The sequence below is a fragment of the Struthio camelus genome, chromosome 1 (assembly GCF_040807025.1).
Source record: "Struthio camelus isolate bStrCam1 chromosome 1, bStrCam1.hap1, whole genome shotgun sequence".
Lineage (NCBI taxonomy): Eukaryota > Metazoa > Chordata > Aves > Struthioniformes > Struthionidae > Struthio > Struthio camelus.
The window spans coordinates 33097721-33115819 of record NC_090942.1 but is presented as its reverse complement, the minus strand read 5'-3'; the positions used below and the strand labels follow the sequence as shown (position 1 = coordinate 33115819).

Below are 18099 nucleotides of genomic sequence, written 5' to 3'. Positions count from 1 at the left end.
TCTTCCCTCCTCCCCTCCCCGCCCTTGCTATCCTTGCTATTTTGACTAAAGCATTCATGAAAGAAAATGTAAATCACACCCAATGTCAATTGGAAATGGTCAGAGACATTTATATTTTTCAAAAGGTAGCACGTAAATATATGCAACATTCTGCAAATAATTTGGTTGCAGATCATAAAGTCCTGCAATATCATGGGAATAACTTCTGACAGAGCTGTTTCAGGTTTTTTCCACTTTTAATTCTTAATTATCTGGTGAATCAGATGTGATTTTTACTGCTTATGTAAACAGAACAAACAGTGAAATTTTAAAACCACATTTATTTTAATACAAAATCTGTTGCACTATTACAGAAGTGAGCCTGTATGTTTACACCCACATGCACAGATAATTCAGCATCTACAATTAAATAAGATTAAAATTATACTTCTCTTTTACCAAAACCATTGGCAAATCTTATTAAGAAACGTTCTCTTTGTGCTTTGTAATCAGTGTTTGCATTACTTATTTCTTACATCGGCTCCCATTAAGAAAGCTGATCAACAGAAGGCTCAGAGGTGCGAAAGAAGCTTCTTACAGCTAACTTACATGTGTGATTACTTCAGTTGTGCTTTACCTACAATATATACATGAAAGCTGCAAGGTGTACTACAGTCTAACGTAATGCACTGGCAAAAGCTCTGAATGGTTTAAGCAGGAATCTGCAGTAAATAAGTAGAACAGTTCACTATTTTGTTTTCACAGCAAAAAAATATATATTTAAGTAGATGCTTTAAAATACCATGCACACCATTGGCTATAGTACTTCTTACACAGTACAACATAAGATTTCTTGTTTTATTTGTAACACCTAGAAGCATATAGCATCTACACTTTAAGTGTATTTACAAATTCAACAAAATATCTACATATAAAAAGCTTACTTAAAATTAAACTTGATGCAAGTTATGAAAAACCAATTTATTGGCAAATGAAACTGAGCATTCCTTCAACCATAGGTTGTTATAAAAAATTTATATTTGGAGATAAACATTTGATTGATTTAATATGTGAGAAAATAATTTTGTAACTGATAACAGTAATCTTTACCACTAAACCATGTTAGCACTTGTCAGATTCCTTGAATTCTATGGTTCCCAGTGGTAACTCTCACACTGCTTCTGGGTGTGGATAATTCCAAAGCTGTCACATTCATCTGGCTGTGATACAGAGGGAAACGCACTCTTGCTGGTATAGTTGGTTGGTTTGCTTTTTAACAATCTATTTTGCAAGAGTTTGTGTTTTGCTGTGTTAGTAAATAATTTCATTCCAAATTTTTTTTAACAAATCTTCTAATGCCATGAAAACATGTTGTGCTCTAACTGTCTATAAAGGAGTATTTTATTTTCAAGGGGAAAAAATCATACTGTTTTTTGTGTAATTTAAAACTTTGAACACCTTCCATTTTTTAGCACAAGAAGTTTCATAACACTTTTTTTTTTCCACATTGTTACTTTGTTTGGCAATGATAGTAGTCCACTAATCACAGTTTACTGCACCAACTGATTTAGTAGTACAGCGCATTATGGAATGCATATTGTATAAAGGCACTGCATGTATTTTGCCCTGTGTTTTCTGGAATATTTTCTCTCATTTTAATGTTTTCCCTTCAGTGACTGTACAAATTCCAAAATGCATTGCAATGCGTATCTTCATGCCCTAAAATCAATCCAATGTATTTTGATGTAAAAATAGAACACTGTACTGCTGTAACACTTGATAGATTAAAAAGGCTATAAAGTAATAAGAGCAAAGAGCAGATAATAGGGTCTCATTAAGCATCAGCAAATGCAAGTGTCATACTTAAATCATTTAGCAATTATATACTGTACATACTGTTCCTAACCGTCTTACAAAAAGACATATGATAGCTAGACATTAAGTCACCAATTTCACAACAATGTCCACAAAGACATTGAAGTTCTATATAATACTACTATAACACTCTGACAATGAAAACAGAATTAATATCCAGGGATTCAGCTGAGGACCGCATAACAAATTATCAAACCATGTTTTGATAGTGTACACAAGATTATCTGTGAATTGTATAGCATTTTTTCATGCATTATACTGTATTTTCAACAGGAAACAATATTATCAGTCAATGTTATTTTTTGTGTCAGTTCCTTTAAAAAAAAAGCAAGAATACTCAGGTTTGGAACCAAATTTGAATTTCTTATTTTGATTCATACTAACATACCACTTAATGTGTCATTATACTGTATAAGTTTATTGGCCTGCATATTCTCACGGAATAAACATCTTGTGGTGAGGACCTTTGTTACCTGCATGGTCATACTATGAGAAGGAGGTTGTACAAGTGCTTTAAATATAACTGAAGATACTGTGACAGGGGATAAAGTCCTTTGATTACACAAACGAATTCATCGCATTTACAGGAGAAGGAGCCTCAGAACTTTCATTTCCTTCTGCAGGTTCTTTCTCTTTTTTACCACTATACTGTCCAATAAAAGAGCCATCCTCATTGAACTGACCATTTACACCTTCTCCATAGTCAACTAAACTATCATCACTGTCTTCTTTTTTCACAGTTCTGTCCGAAGGTGTTCGGCTTCCTTTTTTTAGAGGTTTATGGTCCTCTGCATCACTGGAGACACACACACATATGAACAAAAGAAAAAAAGAGATTAATGTATGGATTATTTATTCAGGAAAAATCAGCCATGCATGCAGAGTTTAAAAAAAGCATGTGCGCAGCCCTGTAACCCTTTAGTAAACCCACATCACATTGTAGAGACAAATCAATATGATGCAGTTGACATGAACACATGGTGTAGTAATGGTTTAAACAGAGAGTATCTTCAGTGGAGGGAAGGGTTTTTGTGGTTCCATTTTTTTCATCGTGCATGATTTTTCAATGATAAGACTTGTGCCCTTGGCTCAGAAGCAATTTAGACATAACTGCAAGCATTAAAATGTGGGTTGTAAAGTTACATAAAAAATTATTTGCTCTTCAAAGAAAATAGCTTATGATGTGCCGTGAAGTTAGTCTGTTAAACTTCTTAATTTCTTTGACTCCTTGAACGTGAATGAAGAATGACTTTGGTTAAATGAAATATACCGGGTTTTTCACTAGTAAAAAGAAAATAAAAGTGCTGCATTTCAAATAATTCGTTACATAATGCAGGCCAGACTTGCAATTTTCAACCTTACCTTTCAAGAGACCTACATATTCCATTAAAAGGGTGCAGAAGAAACAAATGAAAATAGCCTAAGAAGAAAAGCAAAGTCCATATCCTGATAGTGATCGGTATTTTATGAAGGTGCTCTTAAAAATGCTAAAACATTTACTGTGTACAGGCAAAGCAACAATTTAGCTTATATTGGCTAGACATGAGCAGTTTGGAGCATGCTTAGTTTTGTTTTTTTTTTTTTTGGCAGATATAAAGAGATGCTTTACTCTATTTATCTTTGCTAACCTCACGCTGATGGTATTTCCACACTTTCATTACTTATCAGATCAACCTCCTTACCCTAATCCTCAACTGATTGATAACATGTTCTGGCAATGATGATGATGATTTGGAGGACAAGAGAAAAAGGAAAGGAAAGATAGGCCAAAACTATATAGCATATACAAGAACACAGACATTAATTAATGCCCTATCGAGAAGCATTTCACTAAAAATCATTACACCAATTTTCCATTAAGCTGCTATTTTTCACTTCATCATCTCTTTTTTTGGCTTTGGAAGATACTGAATTATTATATCCTAAAAAGATACAACTGTAATATGCATATACTAACAAAAGAAAATCATAACGGAAGTCTTATTTTTCTATACATACATAGGAAGAGAGAAGTGTGAGGAATATAATTGCATTTCCACCTAAGAAAACCTTCATGTTAAAATTAACATATAAGAAGGCAAAAACTCTGAATTTGCCTATGAGCTTGACCTTTTTTTCTCTACTGCGCACGTGGCATGAGGATAAATATTGTATTACCGATCTTCTGTGCCCACTGGTATTGCAAACAGACAGGGTATTAACACTCACAAAAATTCTGCTCCAAAACGTCAAGCCTCCAGAGCAAAGTGAAAACGTTTGTAATACTATACACACAACCATCTTACAAAATATTTCTGAAGCAAGATCATTTTGGAAGGGTACTGCATGTAATAGCTCAAAGAGAGAACAGAGTATTAAAACATCTTAGATATGAATGTCCTTGCCAGATAGAAACGTAGTTTGTCCGTTGCCCTCACTAGAGTGCATTAGAGTCATTAGAAACAGGTTACACAAATGAAATGAAGACCAGCCCCTCACTTTTAAACAGTACTAGGTCCTACTCCCAAAAGAAAATGATCTTCAGTGTTCAATGCTTTCTGTGTAGTAAAGAATATCATACATATGATTTACTGTTTAAACGGTTTTACACCGTAATAAATAGAAAGGAAAATAAACTAAAATTTGTATCACATTCCAAATTGACAGAAAACTCAGCAAATATTCTGCAGTGTGAGCCTATCCAGTGTAATTCAGTAGACCGGAATATACCATGAATAAAAAGTACACCATCACTGTTTTAAAAATATTGACATTTCAGACATCTTTGTGTGCAATCCAAAACAAAACTAGAGTTTAATTTATAGGTTAGATAAACCTGGATATAGAAACTTTTGCTTTGTATTGCTCTTACAGTTTTCTTTTTCATATTTTTCAATAAATATTTTGCATTTGTTTATAAATAAATGTTTATTTATAATGTAAACAATGAAGAAATACATACACAACTGTGTATGTTGCACTGTATCTGCGAATTTTCTATATTTTAGTAAGGATGCAGATTCTACTGTCTGTATAATTAAAAACCAAACAAAACTGCACATTTATCCAGGAGTGCACCTGCATGGATGTGGCTGCTGGTGTAAGTGCATGCTTTCAGCAGATACAGAAATCAAATCTGAACCCGGGGTTTCCCTCCCTTTCTGCACCATAAAAGTCCAGAAAGAGTCCTGCCTGGACTCTAGCAGTAAAAAGAGAAGTGGGATTAGCCAGGGTGCTTTCCACTTGTCCAAGAAGAGAAAACATATGCCACAGTACCATGACTCTTTACCAAACCAGACTGTGATTGTGACTCTTGCATTAGATATCAATATAGAATTTTGAGTGGAAGGGAAAGAAACTGAGGAAGAAAGAGTAAGAAACAAATAGGAGAGAGACAGACAGACAGACAGACAGAGACAGAGGCAGAGGAAGTGAAAACGCCAGTGTTTTGGACAGCATTTTTATAACCCTGGGGGTGCAAAACAGAGAAGGGAACCTAGCGCTCTGGGAAAATGAATGGACTTTCTGTGCGCTGCCAAGAAGCAATTTGAAAAAGTAGCAGGATTGTCTCATTATGAATACTGAAGCCCAAATAGCCATAAAATACTGGCTTTAGAACGTGTAATCCTACACTGCAGAAACATGTTAAAGCCAGAAATTTTGATACAATATCTCTGAGGCTTGCTAATCTTGTTTATGATCTTTCCTAAAATTGTTCCAAAATGCAATCAGGATAGATCATAATTTCTTTTATTTTTTTGCTTGTGGTTTTGTTTGCTGACTTTTACACTTATCTAGTGCAGTATTTTGAAGTGGAAAATAAAGTACAAGTTAGACTGAATAAAATTACCGTGGATAATTTAAAAGCTTTTTGAAATATGTCACATACATTGTGCCTACAATTAATAGTGAGACAGTAAGTACTGGGAACAAAACAGGAGGTGAGTACATGTATGAATTTTGCATGTAGATGAGACAGCCGTGAAAGTTAAGTTCACTGATATTTTTACTTTTTATTGTTTTACAAATAAACTTAATACTGTTAGCTTTTTAAGGATGATAGTTTTTTAATAAAGACTGATACTTACAGATAACCAGGCACTTCTTGCCATTTTAGTAAGAACAGTGTGTTTAATACTAAAGTATACTCTGAAAGTATGATTTAAATATTTTTCATAAAGTACTGCTAATATATGAATACATATTTCTTTTTCTTCTTAGTTTCATGAAACAAATAGCCAGCTTGCAGCTAATGACTAAGAGATCTGAAGAACTAGGGAGGTGATAATAGCAAGCATAAAGTACAAACTTATTTTAAAAAACGACTTCTATTTCACAAGCTTATCACAGTTATTGAAAGAAATGTGTTACCTTGAAATCTCCTTTCTTCCTTCACCTTTTTAATTTTTCTTCCTTAGAAATGGGTACATGCAGCAACCAGTCAGAATGGGGAAGACAGTTTTATGATGCCTCTGCAGTCCAGCAGGCAATTAGTTCCCACTAAACTTTGCCACATTAATGGACATGCAAAACAACTCAATATATGGTTAGAAATACACTACTTTTCCTTATAACACAACTGTTGCATGAAAGGTAACGCAAACAAATTGGTGAAGCATTCTGGGCGACTGGATAAGAGGATGCAGAAAAAATTTGTTGGGAATAAATTCCTTTTTTTTCCCCCAGGTCAACAGCCCAGAAATGGTTAGGTATAAGCATTCATATAAAACCACAAAAGTACCTTAGACTATGGCTTCCCTGTAAATTTCAAGAGAAACTCTGCCCTAACATGTTTCTGCTCATGCTTCTAAGTTGTTAGGGATACTGAAGACCAGGAAGATGAAAAACTCTTTCTCTAGACACCTATGCATATATTTCCCTATGCATTATGTCTCAGTCCAGATTTCAGAATTTTTTACCATTTCTAATCTAGCTATCTATGTTAGTTTTCTAAATAGCTTGTCTTTAGCATGTTTGCAATCCTGATCTTCAATTTCGGCCGAAGCTGTAAAAACTGGAAAACTCTTCCTCTAACTGGCAATAGGTTGAAAAAGCTGCTGTTAGTCAAAGAATCCAACCCTCTCCTTGTGAAAATTTAAAGAAAAATGTACTTGAGATAATCAAATTTTCTACATTTTACTATGTCTTCTGGATGAAAAACATATAAAATGAAATCAATTCAGAAAAGAAGGGACATGGACGTCCAAGAATTAAGTTAGGAACCATCAAAGAAAGCATGTGTTTGTGAACAAGGACATAGTAAGACTGCTGCCAAATCCAGTTAGACTATTCAGCGATAAGATTCCTCCAGACAGTCTATCGACATTACCTCTTGTGTTAGAAGCAACTGAGCTTAGACGTGAGGGCACAAATTATTGGCAGATCCACCTGGAAACAAACCTAGGCTGCAGTAGAATTTGAAAAAATACAATAGAGAAAAATACTATTGCAGATCGTAAACTGTATCTGCATTGTTAATCAATCTAGAGAAAGACAGAAGGCTAACATAGTACTTAACATCCTCAGAGTTCAGCACCAACCATTTCCAGAAAGTCTCTCACAGAGTAGCTAGGAATTTCTTGGAAAAAAGATTTTGTGCATCAAAACACTCCAGAAAAGAGGCAAAAGAATTCTATGAAATGTGCAAACAGCCTGTGCAACCACACTAGTAGTCCTACCACTGTAGGACTACTATCATGTAACATAGTCATCTATACTACTATCATCTAATATCATGTAATAAGAGATGTGAAAAGCTTCCCTTTCATACTTTCCATAAAGTTAACTAACAAATGCATGCTTGCAATCTTTCCCCACCCTCAAATCCAAAAGTCTGTAACGTTTTAACTCCTTAATTTCTCTTGATTCATGGCCCAGGACAGAAATTTAGGCTGATTTATTACAGGTGCTGACCTAAACAGGAGCCCTATGTCTTTGTTTTTGTTTATTTTTTTCTTTAAACAAACATTCATTTGTGGTACTTCTTGCAGTGTCTTGGTGTAATCATTCACTGTTCACAACTGTTTCAGTCTGCTGTAACTCAAAACCATCAGGACTGTAATGCAATTGCTTTGCCATAAAATGGACTTCCAGAGGCCCTGTTTTCCCTTGTTATGTGAAGATCCGATTACGCCTCCAGTCACAGGGGGACTGTGTATCCAGTTATTCTGTAGTTCCCAAAACAACTGGGTTTCCTAAAGCATTGTTTCCTTCATTAGACTGATATGGTAGAAAAATCCCAGGTCAGCATGTTCTGCAGGAAGTATGCTCTTAGGTAAAGAAATACAGCTGAAGAGTAAAAAACTTCAAACAGGGCCAGACTATCTCAAAAATACCAAGAAGCCTGGCAACTGAATGTGACAAAAACTCCCCCTAACTCTGAGAGCCACAACTTTTCTGGAAAATGTTAATTAGTGGCAGAATTACTTAAATCTTACTTTGAAGCAACTAATTCCCTAAGCATTGGGCTTACTTGTCCAGAAATACTGATGTCTGTTCACCATAAATTTCCAAATCTTCCACTTTTCCCAGCTCCTGAGAAAAAAGGAAGCAAGCCTATATTGTCAGAAAGTTCCTCTTGAAGGCTCTCATGTCGCTCTGAAAATGAGATGTCCTTTTGTAGTTGGTGTGAAATGACTGTGAGACCTTGTACTTTCGCTTCCCTCCTTTAAACTTAGGGGGAGAATGGAAGGAGCTCCTACAGTTGTGAGGATAAGAACACAAAGAGCTTTCAGTAGATCTTTTTTTTCTCAGCTGATGGAAGGAACGTTTGCGTTCTGAAAAATCCTTCATGATCTTTACCACGGATTCACCAAATAGCTTGCCACCTGCATATGGTAAAGACAGCAGACGACATTTTAGATCTAGTGATGAGCTCCAAGGCCATAGCCATACAGCTCTCCAGGCTACTGTGAGGCAGGCCATATTTTTAACTGTGAGTCTTAGAGAATCCTCAGCTGCATCATGGATGAAATTAGCTGCAATTTTACATAGCCTACGTGTCCTCTGCCTGGCAGTGGATTGGACCCATTTCTTTTTGACTCTGTCTTGTTCTTCCTCCAGCCATATTAGCAAGGCTCTTGAAGCGTAGGTGCAGTAGATGGATACTCCAAGCTGGGCTGCTACTAGCCTGAAAGATCTTTTGATTGCTTCCTCAACCTTTCTATCAGTAGGATCTTTAGGGAGGGCATCCACATCAGCAGGTACAGAATCATCAGTAACCACTGCCCTGTCTACCTCAGGCAAGGCCCCCCACAACGCAGCTTTATCTGCTGGAAGAGGATATACCTTACGTAGGACTGCCGGGGCTTCATGATTTGCCTCAGGATTACCCCAAATCCTACAGACAAGATTTTCCACTGCTGAATGGATAGGAAGGGCATTTTCTACCTTGCTTTCTTCAGAGGGAATAGGCAGTTCTTCTGAACGGTATTCAGATTTGGAAGATTTCAACATTAGCACTCTCTTAATGTGCTTGAACAGATAATTCTGATTCTCCATGTCAAACTTACGCACAGGATCCAGTTCCTCTTGTTCTTCTGCAAGTGACTGAGATGACACCTCCACGTCTTCAGGGGATGACTCATCCTCCAAGGCCTTTTCAGCCCTAGATTTCTCCTTACTAGGAGCTGTTTGCTCTTCTAAACTGTCCACACAGTCAGACTCAAAAGCTTGGGAACTGCTCCCAGTTGCTTCTAGAGGAACCACAGGAACTTTGGTAATTGGTACCCTGGGATGCTTTACTGAATGGGAGCTAGCCTGTGCCACAGAAGTTATACTTTGTCTGGCTGCTGTCAGTGCATCCTTTAACACAGTAGTCAATTCAGGCAATAATATAGATCTCATTAGTGTATTTTTTTCAGTTTCAAAGAAATGAGTAGTAGTAGAAGGTCTTACCTTCTTGTGGTAGGAGCTTTGAGAGCCTTCTGAATCTGAGCTGTAGTCTGGAGTCTGGCTGAACCACTGCTGGAGAGAAGAACGTGGCCTTGCCAGTGAGCCACGAACTGAGCTGCAGCTGAGCTGTTGCTGGAAAGGGGGAGGCTGTCCTGCCTGAGAATCTGAGCCCTCCTCCAACCCCATTATCTGTTGCTTGGAAGCATGATGTCTAGAGCCATGCCTGTACTTCCATTCATTTGACCTCTTTTCCTCTTGGCAGAGGGAAGCAGAGACAGAACTAACCCTTGTGATCTCTGAAGACTGCCTAGCCCTCCTCCTGGAGAAGGAGGTCTCTGATCTGGTGCTGGAGTATTGATCCCCTGACCTTCTGAAGAAGTTGGATCTGTCAGATCTCACAGAAATTGCTTTGGTAAAGACTGAGTTTGCTTCAGGAGATTTGGCACAGCTACCTGGTCTTTTCTTTTCCTTGTCCATTTTCTTTACTGTCCAAGTAGACATGGACCTGAAGTGATGAAAAAAGTTCAAAATACTGGAATTCCTAGACCTTTCAAAAACTACTTTCTTTTTTTTTTCTGTCTTTTTTTTAAAGGGAAAACCTAAACCCTTTTTCCTCAAAGAAGCACTGCATTGTGACCAGTGCCATATGAGACAGACAAACTGGGAACTGAGTGACTGCAGTGATGTTGGGCTGCAGAGAGAGTGCCAAGATATCTTCTGTAATCTGACTGGTTGCTGCTGCTGCCCTGTCTTCTAAGGAGAAAAGAGGAAGCCCAATACAGACTAATTTAACAAAAAAAAAATGTATAAAGGAGTTTTTGCATGGTAAATAGGATGAGCTCGTTTGTATGAACAGCTCTGAAAGCTATGCACGCAACTGTCCATATTCAGCACACAAAAGGTTGATAAACGCATTATAAAATCATTTAATAAAGCACTAGATGATTCTACAGATTAACTCAAACCATTTAAATACAGAGACATAAATTCAAATTTTGCTACAGGCCACACATGAAAACAGACTAATTGTCTTATTCTAGACCTGAGTAAATATATATTCAAATCACATCACTTGGTACAATTCTGTATGAAGATCAGTTTTAGCTAATGAAAGTTCCAGATATAGAAAGGCAGAGGAGCTATAAAGTAGAATGCAAACTGGACTGCCTAGGAAAACTCATACAATATTTATTTACATCGGCATCCAACCGCTGTTTCACATCTCTCTTTTTACCAGATAAATTTAATTAACCCATACACACTTAAAATAAAACGGTATAATAAATCACTATTCTGAACTGATTAACCTAACAACAGATTAGAGTTTGTTTTTTTTTTTTAAATCAAGACAGAATTAAGAGAAACTGCTCTTTGACATTCAAAATTGTGAGCCTCTTCCAGTCAGATTAAGATGCCCATTTGCCTTATACAAAGAAACTACAACAACAAAGTGAATCTTTCTTGAAAAAATAAAAATGTTTCCATGCACCTTTTAAATTTTCCAGCTACAAAAAAATAAAAGGCCTTCACAACGTTTTTGACACAGGCGTTCACTGTAAAATGTATTATAACACCCAAGTAAAACAGAACGGTATTGACATATTTACAAAATAATACTATTATTTCCTGAACCAATCAAAATACACCAAATAAAATCCTGCTTTTTTAATAAACAACCACACTCATATTTGTTATATGAACAGAGTTGCCAAAGCGTGCTTTCTGTGTTGCAAGGAGATTCGGTTAGCATATATTTAGGATAAAGGAAGATAGTCAGGAGTAAAAGCTGTGTGGCATGCCTCGAAGTAGCTTGCTATATTTCTTGCACAGAAATAGATGAAATGATTTGTTTTTCTTTTAAGATATCCTCTCACCTCTATGTTTAACATCTTTTTGTTACTGGATTAAGTGTTAGTACTGTCAGCCATTTTAAATTAATTTATTTTCCAGGCATGGGAATGCCATGTTGTCTTTAAGTTTCTATAAGAAATGTATTTTCAAAAAAAAGAATGCAATATGTGCCATAACTCAAAGGATGCAAGCACATAGAATCTGAAAAGCACATGGTATCCAATATTTAAATTATCTGAAAGATGGGCTTGTAAATGAAGATTCCTCAGTTTTAGCCACTTTGAGTGAATTTGGACTTCAACTTGCATTAGTGGACAATCCTTAGAATACATTCTAAGCTCTCAATTCATAAATCTTGAGTGTTTAATGTTTTTTCTAATGGTCTAACTGAAATGCTATCTGTCTGTAGTTCTATAAAACGCTGGATACAGAATATTTGTCAACAGTGAAAAAGTTACAATTTTGAGTTAGTAAGTGAGATTATATGAAGCACATGTGTGATATGAGTAGTGGTCATGACAAAATCACATCAGCTGCTCACCTGTATTCACCAAATGTTCCATCATCTTCCTTCATAGGTTGTATTTCTGGATCAGCATGTGCATCCTCCTTTTCTTTCACTAAAATATTTAAAATTGAATTTTTATCATTAAATTGCAAGACTAGAAACCTTAAGATCCGAATTTAACATACTGATCACATTTGGCAGGAACATACTTGAGTAAAAATCGTTCTTTGAACCGAGATCTTAGGCTGTTACATTTTTCCTTTTTAATGAAAAAATCTCTTAATTAGCTACAGAATTTTATCGTCATTCAAGTAAAAAATATTGCATGTCATATGGCATTAGTAAAACTTCCTTTCATTTCTAGCTTAAAGGGACTTTTCTGTTAAAGAGCGTACTAAAATACTTGCTTTGCTTATGTCATTAATAGAATTACTGTTCAGTGAAATATGAATAATTTTGTTTTACTTATCCATGTTTCTTATTCACTCTTGACATTCCTCTCATACTGATTGATAAAACTGAATCAGTGTCACATGTGTTCACTCTTAGTTTGTAGCCTTTCAAATCATGCACTAACAATGCAGTAAAGGTTCTCTAATAGACACTCCAGGGGAATATTAAATAGTATTTTAAAAATCATTAAGTCGGGAAAAAGTCTTTTAGTCTGTTCATTCTTTCTTTTATATAACATGATCAAAATCAAAACAAAAATGCCTACGCTAGACCTCAATTTAACATAATTGCATCTCTTGCAGTACTCACAATTAAACATCTCCCCCTTATAGGTTTAGTAATCTTGTAATCACTCACTGATAAAGGTGATTGCAACTAATCGTGAAAAAACTAGACAGCACTGTCTTTTGGCACTGAAACCCACTAGTACCTGAGGAGACAGCTGTTTATATGAAACATATATTACTATAAATTGAGACTGTTGACAAGAGTATAATAATATACTGACTTCCAGAATTATCTTTAATGGTTCTCCTCCATGCCTTTGCATTCCGTTTTTCTAGTTATCATTCATATTCCGTCTTTGTTTAGCAGATACTTATATCCAAAATATAATCCAGTGTACAATCTCATATTCTGGTAATTTAAACACTTAATTTGTACTTCATCAGTTTACATGCAGTTATCTAAGATGACATGAATAATTCATGACAGTATTTTCTAACTGTAAAATTATGACGATGCATAACACCTTGAAATGTATCTGGCTGTTATAATTTCATATTGAAGTAATTTAATTTTTTTAACCATAGGCAAGCTCAAGATGATATGCCAAAATTAAGACAAAAAAAGCGTTAATAATTTTGTTTTTCACTTGTCAGTTATCTGTAGAACAGGACATTTGCAATGACACATAACATAATTAGTTCTAGAGTCACTGGTACAAACAAGTAAGGCTGACTCTGGAAATCTTATCAGATACAGTTAAAGTCTACCATATCTAGTCAACAGATAGATAGCAGGGATCTCCACAAACTAACATCATCATCGGCATCCAACTGCCTTCTACACTTTTACTCTACCTGTGTTTTACCCTCTTCTGAATGGTGGCTCACTCCAAGTTCTCCCCTCTTTTCAGTTTTATCACTTCACTTATTCCACTCTTTCTCTAACTTTCCTTCTCTTCTCATGTCTTTCAGCTAACAGTCACTTTTCCTTTATCCTCTGCAATCTCATTTTCTCTTAACAAACTCCAAACGTTAGAAAAAATAACTAAAATGATGTCTTCAGCCTGTTATTCAACTTGCATATAACACTGCATTCCTTAATCATCTTTTCTCCACGGGCAAAAGCTGTCGGGACAGAAGCTTCCCTTACTTCATTTTTGCTGTCACTACAAGTCTTTGTCTTCGCCATAAAACAATGAAATAGTTAGACTCTCTGGGCAGAGCACGGGCCTTGTATTTATCAAGATGATTTTATCTTTTTGTAAAAATCATCTGATAGGTTAAGTTCTGCTATGAAAGATTTGCCTATGCACAGAAGAAAAGCTTGAACTATTCACTAGTTTTCAGAAGTGCTAATTGCAATAAGGCACTGATCAAAAAAAGTGGCAGAAATTAAAATATAGTATGGATTTTGTTTATACTTGTATAAGTATATTCATTTTGCTCATGTCCAAATTGACAATATAAACTTAGAATTTAAGCCTGAGTTGACTTTGAATAAACGTTCCAGAGTCTGGACAATCAATATCATTTCCCAAACCTTTGGAATCTGTAGTACTGGACAGAAAATTTCATGAAATCACTGGGGAAAGATATATATGTAAGACATGTAAACACACAAATGCACACATACAGATGTATACATCTTTTATAATACATTTAGCCAGAGGGAATGGAGTTTTGATAGAAGAGGCACATTGTACAGATCCCATTTTTAATTACAAATTATGAAACATATTCAGTCATTGTTGGGCCTGACGCTCAAACAAACTAAAAAGGAGAATCCTTCTAGAAGAAAAAAAAAATCCTAGCTGCAGGATGAGGACTTCAAATTTAGCTCCAGCAATACGGACCCTGAAAAAGACACATATTCTTAGTAAATCTGAATTTAAGGAGGGTAAAATATTTGAAACAAAATAATCTATGAAGGGAATTTTCCTATGAAATGCAGTTTTCCTAGAACATTAAATAACATGGCAGCTATGATCTGGCATATGTTTCCAGGCCTTCAGATTAATGAAATTCTCAATTTAGTGGGTTAAACCCATCTGTATTAGACTTTAGAAACTGGGGCAAACAGTACTGGTGGGAGAGCCAAGTATCCTCAAACAAAGCTCCAAGATCTCTAGAGTGGTAATGTACTAATACTGCACTGCAGGAACAAGGGAGATACCCTTCTTACACTTAAATGGATTGGAGTTTTCTACCAATAGGTGGATTGCTCCCAACAAGCCTACCAAATGATAGGACTCATTTCCCATATACACAATGTAAATGTAAACCAGCAGTAAATGCAATTTCTCCAGTAAAATTGAGATCTGTCCTAATAGGATTGCAGTAATTTTTACTCATATTATTATATATCATACCTGGATATTTGCCACCTTTATTCCTCCTTATGAAGCAAACAATCAGTAAAATCAAGATAAGAAGAGCCACAGCACACATAAGACCAATGAACCATCCTTGAGTAGCAATGTCTACCTGCCGACTTGCCATTGCTGTAGAATGAAAGAAACATATGAGATTTGTTGTTGCATTTAAATGTTATAGTAATTCATATAAATAATAGCCAGTATCCACTGTTCATTAATTACACAAGAATAACACTCACTGAAAAGATCAGCAATAAGAAAAAACGTGGTACTACATTTTGTGAGTATTTTCATTATTTAAAATGTTTGCAAGTACAAATACATAGAACTTCCTTTTGAATATATAAGCAATCTGCCAACTTAGTTCACCATTTAGGCTTAGCAACTGCTTTGCAGAACATACACACATCCTACACTGCTTTTCACAAGTCTCAAAACTAGTCTGTACCATTTTACACTGATTAAACTACTGAAATTAAATTGCAAATTATAATTAATACAAACACTTGGATTGCATTCTCAAAATGAATAGAAAGCCAATACTCATTAGCTAATGCACACTCATTAGTCTGAAACAGGGCAACAGATGGGTCATTCAAGACCTTAACATTCAATTTCAATTAAAAATCAACAACAAAGCCTCCTTTAAAGCCTTATTATGCATTATGGTTTCTTCTTCTCCTCAAGCTCATATCTCACCCTACAATTTTCATGATTGTCATCATTTAGCATTACCGAAGGACTTAGCACAGCATGATTGGGAAGCCCTTCACTGGCAGTCCTTCTGTCCAAATCTTGACTCTGGCTGAAAGATAATGCAAGTGAGAAGCAAACTACAGAGGAAACACTATGGTCTTTAACAAGGGCAGGAATTGTATCTGTGTGGTCTAAGGGTCAGAGCCTTCCTGTTAGTCTCCAAGACATTAGGTGGATTTTCCTGGTGAAGCCTATTCCTACTCTCCTATTTGGAAACATACTACAGGCACCTGACCTTAGAATTTGCTGTTGAAATAAAACTGGAAGGGTGATAGGAGTGCTACAGATAGAAGAAGATATGAAGTGGGAGGAAGAGGGACATCTATCCAACCTTATTTGTTCATTCTTTACCTTCACCTCCAGCTCCAAAAACTCCTATGAAGAGTTGCTCAATAGACCTATCTCTAGATGGGGAGATAGAGACAAATATCCTCTTCCCACATGAATAAGGAAAGTAACATGCAAAAGTCTTTCTATGCATAGCTCACATGGCATTTTGGTTCAGCATTTGTTGTTTTTTCTGGTTTCATGAGATAAGGTAAGATTGTTCACAGCCAGTAAATTACCTAGGATCTTAGTAAGGATCAATAGTGCCTCAGATTTCAGCTTAGTGGACCCTCTGCACTAGGACAAGATTATACCTGACACCTTCAGTCAGCCTCTTTTTTGGTGTCTATGAGTGCCTCAGCTCTTACTGCACAACATGTTTCACCCAGATCTGCTAGGGAAGGTCTCTGGGCCTGCTTCTGCTCTAGTCGTGGGGATAATACACACATAGCTGTACTCGCAGAAACACAGAAGTCCCAGAGAATCTATTTTCAATGGAGAATTGACCGTTTTCTAGCCACTAGTCCTGGTGATACAGCATAAACTCTCTTCCCCTTCTAAAACACGGAGAATGACTACAGTGAAGAGTCCCTGGCTGGGCCTGTCCTTTGAACTATCTGGGCCTTGTCTGGCAGACAGCTGATGGGCACTGGGCCAGCAAGCACACTAACAATAAAATATAACAATATTCAGTTATGGGCCAGAATTCAAACTCCTGTCTCAGCCTCACTTTATTTATTAGTAAAGACAGAGCCTGAGGTGGAGCTAGCTTGGAAAACCGGGCTCTGTATGGCCCTAGATTCCTGAGGATTTTCCATGGACTGTATGAAAACTAAAAGTACCTGCGATGTTTGGAGGTAGTATCTATTCTCCATTCCACATAGAAAACCAATACTTATTCCATAGAAGTACCGAGCTAAAACTAACTCTTTACTTTACTGCCTGTTTTTGGTTTTATTGAGCACAGGAATGATTTGAGTTTCAGGTAATAGACAATAAATGAATGTGTCTGGTTATTATAGGATTACATTTCCTGCCTTTGGTAAAGACTATGCTTTCTGATATTTGAGAAATTGTTTCTTATATGTCCAACAATTTAAACCTTTTTTGCATTAAAACATCTAAAATTTTTCACATATGTGCATAAATATATGTGTGTGTGTTTATATATATATATGTATACTATATATAAAGGCAGTCTTAAAAAAATAAAATCACAAAGGCAATCTTCCTCTGAACTATAAATCAAATTAATATGAATTTTTGTTTCTACATAAAGGTTAAATTTATTTTGATTTTTGCAAATGTGCATTTATAATAAGGCATTAAAGTTTGTATAATAAATACTATAGCAAGACACAAAAGCACATTTAACATTCAAATGCAGTAAGAAGCAGCATGGAGCAAAACAACTGATGTGTAAAAATATGCAAGATAGATGGGAAAGAGTAAAGATGAAAACTTACTTATGCAGCTTCCTGTATTCTTTAACTTATTGTATATCCAGTAGGAAAGGGCTTCTACGGCCTGTAGAACCCAGTGCTACTTTAAAAATGGCACAACGTTTCCTGTTTACTCTAAACAAGTTATTTGCTTCAGGCAGAAAGACATTTATTTTTGGTGAATGCTTTTTGGTGAACGCAGAAGCTGCTAATGCAGGAGTCAATGCAATACACTATACTAGTATACTCAAAAAATAAAACCACATTCTATGAAGATGCTCTATAGGAATGCTTGCTAAAGAAAAAGTTGTGATAAAAACCTCCTATACTAAATCTTGCAGTTTCCTTCCTCACTGGAATTTCTTCCCGATTGGAATATGGACGCAATCCATATTCCAATATTTTGCTCTTTTGTCATTTTTCCCAGCGTTTAA

The 18099-nt window shown here is 35.9% G+C and overlaps 1 protein-coding gene across 31 annotated transcripts in view; it reads right to left on the bottom strand.

Annotated features, from left to right (window-relative positions):
* Positions 1-300: 300 nt before the first annotated feature.
* The window catches only part of NRCAM (neuronal cell adhesion molecule), a 155331-nt gene continuing 137532 nt past the window's right edge, over positions 301-18099 (bottom strand). For 19 of the 31 annotated variants that reach the window (XM_068933298.1, XM_068933318.1, XM_068933334.1 and 16 more), the window contains 3 exons: positions 15135-15266; positions 12119-12197; positions 3281-10231 (listed from right to left, as the gene is read on the bottom strand). In XM_068933298.1, the coding sequence (XP_068789399.1) occupies positions 8389-10231; positions 12119-12197; positions 15135-15266 (2054 nt within the window). In that variant the 3' untranslated portion in view covers positions 3281-8388. Of the gene's footprint in view, positions 2651-3280; positions 10232-12118; positions 12198-15134; positions 15267-18099 lie in introns of those variants that run through there. The other 12 variants (XM_068933439.1, XM_068933391.1, XM_068933398.1 and 9 more) reach the window with 1 other exon arrangement.